We start from the raw sequence: 13,802 nt of genomic DNA, 5'->3' as shown, positions 1-13,802 counted from the left end.
CTCGTTGGCTTATTGTCTTTATAAAAGGAAATATTTCCAAAATTGGCAAAATAATTGATTTTTGGAAAGTAAGAATCATTGTATTTATATGCCACATGAAATATACCATGAATGCCAACTTTGTGTACTAATGTGGATGAATTTGGGAATGATGATATTCTACACAGAATACATAATTACAGAAGTCGTGTGAGACTAATATCTGGATTTCTGCATTGTGTATGCATTTTACTGAGGTTTTCATGAAACGATATGGAAACTTTATGCTGTGTCACTTGTCTTTATGAATTCAGGATGTAGTTCCTCTAAAGTTTGATCACTAGAATATCAGCAAAACTGGGATAATACAAGAAGGGTTTTTAAGCCTAGTTTCGGTGAAAAATAGAATTGACAGTTTTCTTCCTATGGGCACAAAACATCTGAATAGATGAATTGATGTAAATAAAGAACTCAAACCTGTTGCTTCTTGTTGCAAATAGACTAGAAAAAGAAAAAAAAAATCAATTTGGGAGGAGGACACAAATGTCCCTTTAATAACAAATTATCTGAAAATGATCTGGAATATCCACGAGATTAACTGAGAGGCCTCTTGACTTTGACATTATATATGCAGAAGAACATAGGAAGTCACCGTGGACCTACTAACCTGGGCTGTGGGAGCCCACCAGTAAATAACACAGGTGTTTAGTTTTGATTTTGTAGTTTTGTTTTGTTAATACGTGGTCCAGGAACCTCAGAAAAGCGGCCAAAAAAAGAGGGGGACCTAAAAGTTCTGGTGAATTCATTTCTCAAAATCATATCTGATTTTCCTGAAAGCTTTCTTATCCAGAGGTATCTAAATCGGGAGGCAGCTCAAAGGAGCAGGATTATGAGAGCAGAGTCTCTGTGGCCTCCCCTGTTTGTTGTTGTCTTGTTTCCAGGAACAAATTCTACAAATATGATGTCAGCTCTACTCTGTATGAATTAGGCACTGACGTAGGTCCTAAAGACAAAAAGAGACGTTAGACAATCCTAAGGACAAAAAGACACATTAGACAACGTTTTTGTCCTGAGGGCTTTTTGTCCATCCTTTTCTTAGTCACCATTTCCCAACGTAAACGTTATAGAATGACTATTTATCAAACTTAACTCCCTTTAAAGCCTTCCATAAGGCTCTCCTTTACCCATTATAAATGCAAAATAAACACCTCCCCTTTATACAGGATTCTTACGGATTCAAAGCCATCTGGGACAATATTGACCTCATGTCTCCAACCCAGTTGGTCACCTCATCAACACAACCTCAGTGTTTCCCTTATTTTTGAAGAGAGGTGGGAAGGTTAGGAAAAGAACATAAAGCTTCTATCCCCAGAAGTGACATTGAGGTATGTTCCTCACCTTTAAAATAGAAACACATAGTAGACTAAATGTTTTAAGATTGATGCCAAAGCTTACATACTTGAAATTCAGTCACTCATGAGGAATGCCTGAGGTGGTTGTATAAATACCCACCCTTTTTATTCCATATGTTGTTAACGTGAAAAGGTAGACAATGTTGCACATTTCCCATGTACATGTTTCTTATTTTTCCAGAGCCTCAAAAGCTTCTTGTGTGTGAGAAGTATGTACAACTATATACTTCCACTTTCCGCCAGACATCCTGAGCCTGTACAGAATTGTTATTTAAGAGTAAATACGTGTGACAGTGATATTATGGTTCACACTGAAACTAGACCGAGAGAGGCCATTTCATTTGTCAGAATGGGTCAGGGACCAAGGAGTGATGTGAACCTAAGCCTCTTCAAAACTACCCATTTTATCCGTATTCTTAAGGGTGATGAAGTGGAAAATGAGTTAGGAAATAGGAAAAAGTAAGCAAGGATGGGGAAATTAATATTGAAATCAAAATCATGTTACCCGCTGGCCGCCGGTTTGACCCGCGGGGCTCCGTTCACTCCATGCCCACTGCCGCCTATTCCCGCATTTCTCACCAAGAATCATTTTACTTGGGAGAACCCTCTGCAGAGAGCTGCTAGCAGGAGTTTGCACCTGGCAGTCATACATTATGTACCTAATGAGCAAATGAAATGTTTAATAACTGTACTGTGAAAATAAAGCTTAAAACAGTCAATTCCTGCTGAGGATGCTTATCTACACCCGATGCACGCGGCTGGGCCATCTCAGATCTTCAGCTTCATTTGTATTTTTATCCCCTCAGTGGGTCCTGCTGAGGAGAGTAACATTAAAGCCAAAGCAATGCTCACTTAATTAGTTGTATACCGGTGTAGACCCATTTATTTAGCATATCGACATCATGTGTTCTACCTAAGGGTCGCCTGAAACACTTCTTCAACACGCACCCTGGGTAGGGGAAAATCTATAGTGGTTTCAGATGGAACATTTGTAAATTGAAATTTTTCAATTAATCCTGGATAATGTAAACTTGCTGTAATTTAACACTGCCTATTTTTAGTTGAGCTGTCTGTTGTTCATTTGAAATAAAAAAGCAGAACAACCGTAATTGTTATGCTTATTAATAACTTTAAGAGAAAATGATAGAACATTTTTTTTTTTTAGAAAGTATCAGTTTAACTCATAAGTTACTGTAATTGGATTTTAAGGATTTATTGGCTGGAGATTTCTTTCAATTCTTTTTTTTTTTTTTTTAACCATGGATTAACTAGTGCTTCCTGAAGCTTAAGGAGAGCAAAGAAATCCACATGTAAAGTTCAGTATGGGTAGAGTGACTGTATTCTCCTTCCTTGTAGAATGTTATAGTTAATAGCTTAAAGATTAAATTCTTTGACCTTTATAGCTATAAGGATATCGAGACCCAAAGAAAGTAGGCTGCTGAGCCAAAGTTACAAGACTTTATGACTTGGTCTCTGAAGTCCCAGGTTAGGACTCTTCCTCAATATGTAGGTATTTATTTAAACACACATTTATTTAAATTAAATAAATAAATAAATAAATAAAATAATAAATAAAATAAATTAATTAAATAAATTTATTTAAATTTATTTATTTAAACACACATTCTGTGCCAGGACTTTATTGTGTAGATTTTACATATATATATACACACACATATATATATATATACACACACACACACACATATATATGTATATATACATATGTATATATTTTACTATCGTGGAAAAAAAAGTAAATAATACAGGAAATCACAAACCTTTTGTCATGACGACCAGCTTGGTCTTCAGGATTGGGGACCCCTCGACTCTCAAAGGCCTGTCTCCGAAAGACAATTTTTCAGAGCCGCGGTGCCAACCCTCTCACCATTCACTTGCTGCCACCCTCAGCTTTGCTCACATCCTCTTCAAAAGTGACACAGTGCTCTTGTTCACACCTGAAAGTTATTCTTCATATTCAGAAGTGATCACAGAGGATCATGACTGCCAGGTTAAGATTATATTAAATTAGTGGCTGAAAGCCATGAAAAGAATTCTTTTAACTTCTGTCTTTCATTTGCTTTTGCTTTGATATATTGCTCTGATAAAACTCGGAGAAGTTTCATTGAAATTTTTTTTGTGTTTAGACCAATCATTAACATAAGCTCAGTTCTCCCAAAGCAAAGAAATAAATATGAAGACTTCTCTGTTGGTTTCTCCCTAGATCTACAAAGAATAGGAAAAAACTCTCAAAAGCTCTATCATTGCTCAACTTTGAAGAACAGAAGTTTAATTCCCTGGTGTAAATGCTCTTTCTAATTCTTACTGTTTCCATTAGTTCTTTGGGAAGATAGGATGGTGGTTCTCTTTCAGTATGTCATATCACTGGGCCCAACAAAGGCTACCATGATGAGGTGGCCCATGATGAGGAATGAGTACACAGAGACTGGGGGGGGACCAGGGCTGCAAGAACAAAGCTGGCTTTTAAACTGGTTTCTGAGGACAGTGTAAAAAAGACCAAATTGGGGGCGCCTGGGTGGCTCAGAGGGTTAAAGCCTCTGCCTTTGGCTCAGGTCATGATCGTAGGGTCCTGGGATCGAGTCCCGAGTCAGGCTCTGTGCTCAGGGGGAAGCCTGCTTCCCTCTCTCTTTGCCTGCCTCTCTGCCTACTCGTGATCTCTCTGTCAAATAAATAAATAAAATCTTAAAAAAAAAAAAAAAAAAGACCAAATTGCAGCAGAGGAAATGTGGCAATGACAACCCCGACCCTGTTACTGAAATCTAGGAAGGTTCAATATGAAGGAATGGCCGCAAAATAAATGGTGCCCCAACAATCACAATTCATCAGTAGGTGAGAGGCAGCAAGACAGTTCCCAGTGTCCAGTGTCCTCTTCAGATTGTGCTGAGCTCCCAGCTGCCACTTTCTAATACGAATGCTAAATGATTACCCTGCTTTCTCACTTGGCCATAGCTCATGCCATGAGACTGGTGATTTTATATAAAGATGTTTGCTTGATGTCAATGGTGTAGAAAATGGATTCAGAATTTTTTAAAAGATTTTATTTATTTGACAGAGAGACAGAGAAAGAGAGAGCACAAGTAGGCAGAGTGTCAGGCAGAGGGAGAGGGAGAAGCAGACTCCCCGCTGAGCAGGGAGCCCGAAGCAGGGTTCGATCCCAGGACTCTGGGATCATGACCTGAGCCAAAGGCAGCTGCTTAACCGACTGAGCCGCCCAGGTGCCCCGGATTCAGAATTTAACCAGAGGGGCGAGACACTGGTAGGGTCTCCAGCATAAGGTGAAGGATTAGAGGCACGATTTCTGGTCCTGTGGAAGGACGGGGATGCAGACTAGAAAATCCACATGGGAGCCACTAACACATAGTGAACTACAAGTACATAAGTAAGGAGAGAAGCTCAGCATGGGGAGCTTTTAAGGACCCAGTGAACACCAGTGTCCACCAGTGTCCAGGCTTGAAACATTGGTGGTTCAGAGTAAAAAACGCTGAAATCTACCCAAATGCAAACATACCATAGGAACAGAGTTAATGCCCACCCAAAAGCATGGGCATCAGATTTTGAATAGAGCATGTTTTCACAGAAGTCTTTGTTTTACATCTGTTCCCCTTTACTAAAGGGCAGTTTTGAAACCAAAGTTATCTTTTTGGCTACTGGTAACTCTCCTGGGAAATGTCTCTCATAGTCTTTTCTTAATTCCCCATCCAGGAAAAGGAGAAAAAAATATTTAAGTCTATAAAGTACCTCAGAAAAACCCTGCTAATGAACTCTAAAAACTATTCAAATTCTTCCCCTATACTGGAATTTTATTGAAATTAATTTGACCTTCATCCTTTGATCTCCAGGGACCTTGGTGTTCTGTTCAGCAAAATAAAGAGAAGGTCACTAGATGAACTCCAAGAGCCCTTAAGGGAATAGCATTCTGAATTTCTTTGAATCTGTGAATATTGCTTGAGAAAAGGCAGTCACTTGAGGTTTAAACACTCTGTGTGGTCTTTGAAGCCAAGACAATGTCTTTAGTTCCTTTTGTAAAATGCAGTGTCTTGTATATTGTTCAACACTCAGTAGGCTCCAAATGTGTGAGTGTTGCCTGGACACTAGAGAAAATCAATTATAATGATCTTCTTTCTAATAGGTCTGAGTTATGGTACTCTCTAGGCATACTTGCATCGTACTGTAATACTTTAAGTATTTTAGATACAGTATAGTACACTGTGGCTCTGCCCAAGTGTTTAGGATCCAGGACAGAAAATACAGCATTAAAATATACTTTTATAGAGAAAACTGTAAATTTTCCACATGCAAAGCTACAAAAAAATAGTCAAATAAATAGGGAATTTTACAGAACACTCTAAAACAATCTTTATTTTTGTATGTTTCCTGACACCAGGAGAAGTCAATGACAAAGGCAGGAGTTTATTATTTCCTACATAATTATGTAGGAAATATTATTTCCTACATATTATTTCCTACATAATAAGCTCTGCCTTTGTCGTTGACTTCTCCTAGTGTCATTCGCTTTGCAGATAACTATGTTAAAGTGAATTGATTTACAATATGCATTAGATACACACTGCATGTGTTTAAGAGTTAAATTGTCAATTTTTAAGACATAATTTAGTTTATTAAAAATTTTAAAGCTAGGGGGAATCTAGGTGGCACAGTCGGTTGAGCATCTGACTCTTGGTTTTGGCTCAGGTCATGATCTCAGGGTCATGAGATGGAGCCCCATGAAGGGTTCTGAGCTCAGTGCAGAGTCTGCTTGCGATTCCCTCTCCTTCCTCTGCTCCCCCTCTCGAGCTCACTATCTCTTTCTAAAATAAATACATAAATCTTTAAAATATATATATAAAATAAAAATTTTAAAACTAAAAATTTTTTAAATAAAATAGATTTCATAATCAAGAACACCTAAGTCAAAATTGGAGCAAAAATAAATACATAAAAGCTATGTGCAGAAATCTGTGTTAGTTTTTAAAATGCACCTACTCAAATATAGGGAAGGAAGAGGTAGCTCATGGAATGTTCTAAGAGAAGCAGCTTTCCATGGCAATAAAGCTTAACTCAGGTTTAAGCAGAACATGGTGAACATTCTAGAAGGGAAAATAAGCATAATTCAGGAAATGGAATTCAAAGTAGGGGTTCAATAGATTCTCAAGGTTCACCAGTCCTCTATGAAAATTCCTCTTAAACTTTGTGCTTTCACTTCAGTGATTATCTACAATATTAATGTGAATTACACATATTGGAGCATCTGGAGAGCCATTTTATATCATCACTTTGCCAGGGGTTTTAGTTCCTGCCTCTGTATTTGAGTTTAGAACTAAGTTAACTCCAGGAACACTGCATTTCTAGTTGGAAGCTACAGAGAAAATGATAGAGGTAGATTTGATATACAAAGAGTTTGTTCACATCCAATGAAGACCAGCTGGCATTACATTCTCCGGAAGAAAGAAGGTTTTCCTCCTAATTCAACCAGAGGAAATTGGTAGTCTTAAACTGAGCACATAAGACAAATCCAAAATGACTTTTGCCATAGCAGTCTGTACCCATTTATATGGGTGTTCTGTTTTAGCCAAACCAGCTCACCCATCATATTAAACTAAGGATGTTAATCCCAATTGTGCTATTTTTATAGGACTTTGCTATTTAATTTTAAATGTGCTTTGGTCTTATAGCACAGTATAAGAATTACAAGTTTATAAAAGCTAGGCCACATGTTATGCTTGTATATATTTAAATAACATTGTAATAAAAGTTTAAATCAATGCTGGAATTTATTAGAATGTTGTTTTCCCCTTTATGTTAAAACCCAATTCAACCATGGGAAAATACAAAACAATATAATAAATAGTTTCTATCTTAAAGTTACATATAGTCTTTGAACTAGATTTCATGTTCTTTTACATTGCTTCTTCAAAAAGCTAACTGAAATTGAATAAGCTAGATCAACATATTAATGGTAAATCCTTAATTTGCTCAGTGGTGTTAGATAGATCTTGGTACAAACCTGCCTGCCCTTTCTTGAATGTGTGAGGCTGGGTAAGTTACTTCATTTCTTCTCTCCACTTTAAGATCCGCATATGTGAACTGAAAATTCGCATAATGTTTTGTCAATTAAATATTATTAGTAGCTTGCCCTCTTTGAACAAGTTGTAGGGACCAGCCCCTTTAATTACATAATCTTATTTAATCCTCACAAATTATCATTTCCATTTTACAGAAGAAGAAACAGGCCAAGGGAAGTTAGGTCAGTTAACCAAGGGATTTCATGGCTAGTACATAGTTGAGAGTTCCAGGATCTGAATGTAGACTAGACTGATAAATCCCAAATTCTTCCCCACTACGTTTTTTGGCCTAACATGACTTAAAGTACTTACCATAGGTCTGGAGCTTATAGACATTCAGTAAATATTTCCTCTCTTAAAGAAAATGATTCACATTTCTCCTGTTTCTATTTCTTTTCATCTGAGCTACCAAGAACTTAAGATCACCCTCTAGTGATAAATCACTCCAACTGCAAACTTTGGAAGTTTAAAAGTGAAAGAATATAAGTATGAAGGAATTCGTGCTAGGCCAAATAAACATGAAAGTATGAGAAAAGGTGCTATGTTATGATTTATCATTATTTTGCCTAGCATATACCCAATTGTTGACCTCTTGGACTGTTCCCATTATTTTTTTCCAATAAACAAATGCCCACAATTTTTTTATTGTAAAATAACCTCTGAGTTCTGTTAATTAGAATTAAATTTACAAAACTATGATCAAAACAAAACATTTTCCCCAAAATATGTAGTAATAGACCATTGGGATCATTAGAACTCAAATGTCATTTTTGATGGTACAAAAGAACTCAGGCAAACTTCTTTCCATGATTTAATTCAATACCCTCTGTGCTGAGGTTTTGGTTACAAAGCTAAGAATGACAAAGTCCGTAAGTATGTGAGGTATACTAGCTGATTCAATAAGCCTTCATAAAACCTTTATTTTAGGCTATAAGGACAAATTATATTACTGCTATAAGCTAAGCAGGATTTATAAGCAAATTTCAGACCCAAAAAGAAAAGGTATCCATTGTTTCTAACAGACAGAAATGTCATCTAGTAGAAAGTCAGCAATTCCTACAAATTATTTTATTGAGAGAAGCTATACTGATCACAACAGAATAGTATCTTTTTTTTTTCCCCAAAAGAGAATTAGGAGTGAGATTCTATGAGTTTAGCCAGTAGGACTTTATTTTACTATAACATCTAATAGTCATTTATAGATCAAGAGTGACCATCTCTTTTAATGGGACAAATATTCCTGTTAAACAATTTAGGCTTTATTTGGGTAAGCTAGCACAGGGCTTTTTGGCCCAAAGCTGGGACTGGCACCAAATGAGTTCCACTGACACCTTGTAGGGCGTGATGAACAGTCCAGAGCTCCCAGGCAATCTTTCACATTGTGATTTGGAGTCGTCTGGAGAGGTCTAATCAGAATTTGTCTTCCATTCAGTAGAAATAAAATGAGCCCATTCAGTGTGTCATAATTCATCTCTATACTACAGAATGAACAATAACCCAAAATCAATGCCAACCCACTGGAGTTGGCTTCCACGCTTGAGAGATTGTTCCCCAGAATGTTTTATACATCACTTTCCTCACTCTGTGTTTTCTATTTCAGGGCCTACTCTTCCCAAGACTCATGTTAAGACAGCCTCTCTTGGGTTGGCTGGAAAGGCAAGATCTCCTTTGCTTCCTGTATCTGTGCCAACAGCCCCTGAAGTATCCGAGGAGAGCCACAAAGCAACAGAGGATCCAGCCAATGTAAGGCCATCCTTGAAATTTATGCTGCATGAGGTGAAACAGTGACGGCTGCTGTACTAAAAAGCAATCTCAAAACTCAAACAGATGACTAAAGAATGTGTGACTTTATATACCTACACATCTGTGTATGTCTATAGATGTATATATGTATTCCTTGCAATGAGTTGAAATACCTCGGCATTTGACTACATATAGGATGATTCTTTTAAACAAAACAAAAAAAAATAATAATAACAAAAAGCTATACTCTGAAGACTTTTCTAAAGTTATCAGACGTGTCACTTCTAAAATCCTACAGTAGCCTAGAAATATAGAATCGAAAAGAAGAAAATACAAAGTGAAGAAATGAAGGAAGGAGTTTAAGAGGAAAAACATATTTAGAAAACAAGAGAAAATTTAGTTATTTGACAGAAAACGTTTGCGAACTGGAGGAAAAAAATTAAAATGTGATCAAATTAGAAAACTCAGAAAGATAGTCAATGGAGACAAAAAAAAAATTCTAAATTTTGAGAGAGCAAAACTGTTCTCCCAAAAATGGATTATAAAAGAGATTTGAAGAGATGTTGCCTAAAGGCAGAGATTTGGAAAACTTTAGAGTGTTTCTGAATATAATTCAAGATAAAGTATTTAAAAGGAGAGTAAAGAACTATCATATCATATACATTGAAAAATCACAGCGGAAGGGGAGATAAAAAGATGAGAAAAACAAGTTAGAATCATCTCATTTGAATGAACAATAAATTTTTTCTTGACTTTATTGTTTTCGGTACTGCAAGCAACAAGGTATTTTAAGGACATGGAAACCAGGGAATCTGGATATGTGTATGTGTGTGAATGTTTGGCAGAAGTATATTATATGAATAATATACGTTTTGTATACTTTAAAAAGATTCAAATTTATAGGAACCTATTGCACTACTTTGTCAGGATTTGGCTAGTTAGTACAATATTCATTTAGTTTCAGGGTTGTTGGCCATATCTTGTCATTTATGTAATATATCTCAAAAGGAATTATGTCAGGTAGCCCATATTTGTATATAAGGTTGGTCCTAAAGAGTGACAAGCAAAGCTATAATATTAAAAGCAATAAGATTGTATGTTAAAGGATACACAGAAATAGGGCAAAAAAACTAGATCAGCACTGCCCTATAGAAATATAATGTGAACTATATGTGTAATTTTAAATTTCCTAGAAGCCACATTAAAAGATGTAAAAATAAATGATATTTTAATAATGTCTTCCATCTAACCCAGTATTTCCAAAATATTATCATTTCAACATGCAATAAATACAAAAAAATTGTCAAAAAGATATTTTACATTTTCATACTAAGTGTTCAGAATCTGGTGTGTATTTTATATATATAAAAAACATTTCAATTCAGACTAGTCACATTTCAGAAATCCAGTAGCTGCATGATGCTAGTAGTTGCTGTGTTGGACAATGATAGCTAGATAATTTAAGAAAAACAACCCAAACCACAGTTAGGAAACCAGTTACCAACTGATCACGTCCCTTCAACCTCTCCCTTCATATGTAGACCAGTCTTTGAGCCAAACTGGCTACTTTTCCTTCCCCATTAAGCACTGGAGATTATGTGGTATATGACCACTCATTGGTATGCAGAGATTTCTATAAAAAGGAACCATTTTCAGCATATTTAATATCATGCATTCTGAGCTGTTTCCTTAGTGGCTAGAGTGAGTTAGTGCCCATCACTCAAATACTCTGCAGTGGTGTGCTCTGGTGATCAATGGTATTTATTTGGCAGGATTAGATACACATTCTGACCAGGTAGTGAGTAACGCTTTCTATCCTACACAGAGCTACGACTCAGGTCTCATTGTTTCAATAACTTAATCAAATTAGTGACCAAGAATAATCAAGTAGGACAGGTTTGTATTAGTCAAAATAAAGAGTATGTTGAGAAAAGAAAAGAAAAACTAATATTTATTGAGCAGGCAATACCCACCAACACTGACTGACTGAATCCTCCCAGCATTAAGCTGAATACTTGCCTCATTGAATCCTACACAATGAGGCAAGCTCGTTACTCCTATTTGACACATATAGAGACAGACTCAAAAAGAGCAAGTCTGTGAAAGAGCTGGGATTCTAATCAATACCACAGCCTTGTTTTCCCCACTGGCTGGCCATTAGCATTACTTGGGAAGTTTAAAAAGAGAAAGATTCTATGGGGCGCCTGGGTGGCTCAGTGGCTTAAAGCCTCTGCCTTCAGCTCAGGTTATGCTCCCAGGGTCCTGGGATCGAGCCCCACATCGGGCTCTCTGCTCAGCAGGGAGCCTGCTTCCTCCTGTCTCTCTCTCTCTCTCTCTGCCTGCCTCCCCGTCTCTCTCTCTGCCTGCCTCCCCGTCTCTCTCTCTCTGCCTGCCTCTCTGCCTAGTTATGATCTCTGTCAAATAAATAAATAAAATCTTAAAAAAAGAGAGAGAGAGAGATTCTAACCTTCTTATATTAACTGCAACAGAATTCCTGAGGACAACAATGGGGATATCTGTTCCGTAATAACTAATGATCTTATATTACTAATAACCTGATTCTCGTGGCTCCCAGTAAGAGTTCTAGAGAGTATGTTCACTAACACTTCCAAGATTTCCTCAGTTCAACCTCTTCGTTGTACCCACCAATCAAAGGTGCTAGAAGATTGCCTTTACAATTATGCATATGGACAACTCTGGTTTGGGGTGAGAATTTTGTTTCTACGTACAAACTGAAGTCATACTCCTCGGGCCTTTCATTGGTCAAGGCAAATCAAGCCCATCAAACTTCCACACACAAAAATATACCTACATTGTGTTATGAAAAAAAGGGACATGGTGATATGCATCCTGTTCAGATCCTGCTGGATGACCCACAGGAAAGAAAAAGGAGAGTAACACATTGAACATGTACCATGCGCTGGTCACTGTGATAGTCACCAAACAGGCCACAAGGTGCTCAGGATAGCTATGAAATAGATGACCACCCTCATTTTATAGCTGAGAAGAGCTGTGGATCAGAGAGGCTCACTAACTTATCCGAGACCACACAGTTCTACACTGGTAGAACTTGGTGTGAAATGAGATTTGAAATGAGATTTTTTTTTTTTTTTTTACTTTAAAGCTTTTTCCTCAACACAGGGATGGTTAGTGAAACACAATGCAAATCATTCCTTTCATCACCGCCTCTTTCATTACCAGCGTCTTCATTCAGTGGATTATATCCTGAGCACAGCCTCTTGCTTTGGCTGTGGGCCACTGTGTCATGCTTGGTAATACAAAGTAAACCAACTAGATGTGGCCACTGCCTTCGTAAAAGGGGGTATCGATGTTCACCTGTGCTGACTCTCTGTTCTCGTTCTTTCCGCAGGTATATGAACAGGATGATTTGAGTGAACAAATGGCAAGCTTGGAAGGGCTAATGAAGCAACTTAATGCCATCACAGGCTCGGCCTTTTAACACGTCTTACCCAGTTGATGAGGTGTATTTTCCGGGAACTTTGCAGCATACCAATTACCCATAAACAGCACACCTGTGTCCAAGAACTCTTAACCAGTGTACAGGTCAACCATCAGGACCACTCAGTTATGGAAGATCCTGAAGCAGTTCAGAAGGAATAAGCATCCCTTCTTTCATAGGCATCAGGAATTTCACAATGATTACCATGGGGTCCCTACACAAAAGCAAAGATACATCCTCACTGCAATGTCAAAGCTGAAGCTGCTAGCCTAGTCCTGGGTCTTTGCCACTGCAGTGACCACGCTGTCATAACTAAGGTTTGGGTTTTCCTTCATTGAGGCCTGTCATTTCCTTTCTGTGTAGGTCTGGTCTTACAAAATGCAAGTGCATTACCGAAGCCTGTACCATGCCATCGCAAATCAGTGCAAGCTCATTATTTTGTTTTCAACTTCAAAGTACAAAGCACCCACGGAAATTCTCTCGCTACATAGCACCAAAGGATTGGATGTTTTCTTGACAGCACAAAAAGTAAATAAGTAAACAAAAGGCAGCGAATGCTTATGTTTTGTAACTCAGACATTCGTCTTGCACAAGTGGTGGATCTTAGCCAGTGGCTATAAAATTCACCCATTTTAGCAAGTATTTGTAAATCCACCCTTGGTTAATATTTATGTCTGGAGAATAGGAATATAAAAATCTGCAACTAGGGGCATCCTGCCAGCAGCAGTCTGTTTCCTGAAAGAGGATACAATATGCAATCTTCTCAGACACATGGTAATTACATGCTTAAGCTTGTAATAGACACTTTTCAATTTGGGTGGCTTTTGTGCCATATCACACTGTGATGATATTTCAAAGCTTCACCGTGGCCATCTTCCTCAGAAGTCTGGCCGGAAGAGCTCCCCCCACCCCCTTCATCCTGTCCCTCCCCGAGTTCTCCTTGGCAGCCAGCCTTGGGCGAGGTGGCCAGCTTCACATACCGCTTGGCTCCTGACCATCGTCCCTGTCACCCTCTGTGGAAACGGCAGACTCCCTGAGAACAGGCCCTGAGGAAGGGAAGGAAAATGGAAGGCAGTTTCAAACAGTACCTACTCTTGTGTGATGTCACTTCCGCCAACAGGCTCC

General features: G+C 37.9%; 1 protein-coding gene across 1 annotated transcript in view; it reads left to right on the top strand.

Moving 5' to 3' along the window:
* Nucleotides 1-12,677, top strand: part of DCC (DCC netrin 1 receptor) — a gene marked incomplete at both ends in the record, with an annotated part of 1,141,350 nt that extends 1,128,673 nt beyond the window's left edge. Inside the window, 2 exons of the mRNA XM_080821994.1 lie at nucleotides 9,075-9,217; nucleotides 12,588-12,677. Coding sequence (XP_080678120.1) covers nucleotides 9,075-9,217; nucleotides 12,588-12,677 — 233 coding nt within the window. The remainder of the gene's footprint in view (nucleotides 1-9,074; nucleotides 9,218-12,587) is intronic.
* Nucleotides 12,678-13,802: the final 1,125 nt, after the last annotated feature.

This window comes from Martes martes (genome assembly GCF_963455335.1).
Source record: "Martes martes genome assembly, chromosome: 13".
NCBI classification, from domain to species: Eukaryota; Metazoa; Chordata; class Mammalia; order Carnivora; family Mustelidae; genus Martes; species Martes martes.
This window is presented reverse-complemented; position numbering and strand designations above follow the sequence as displayed.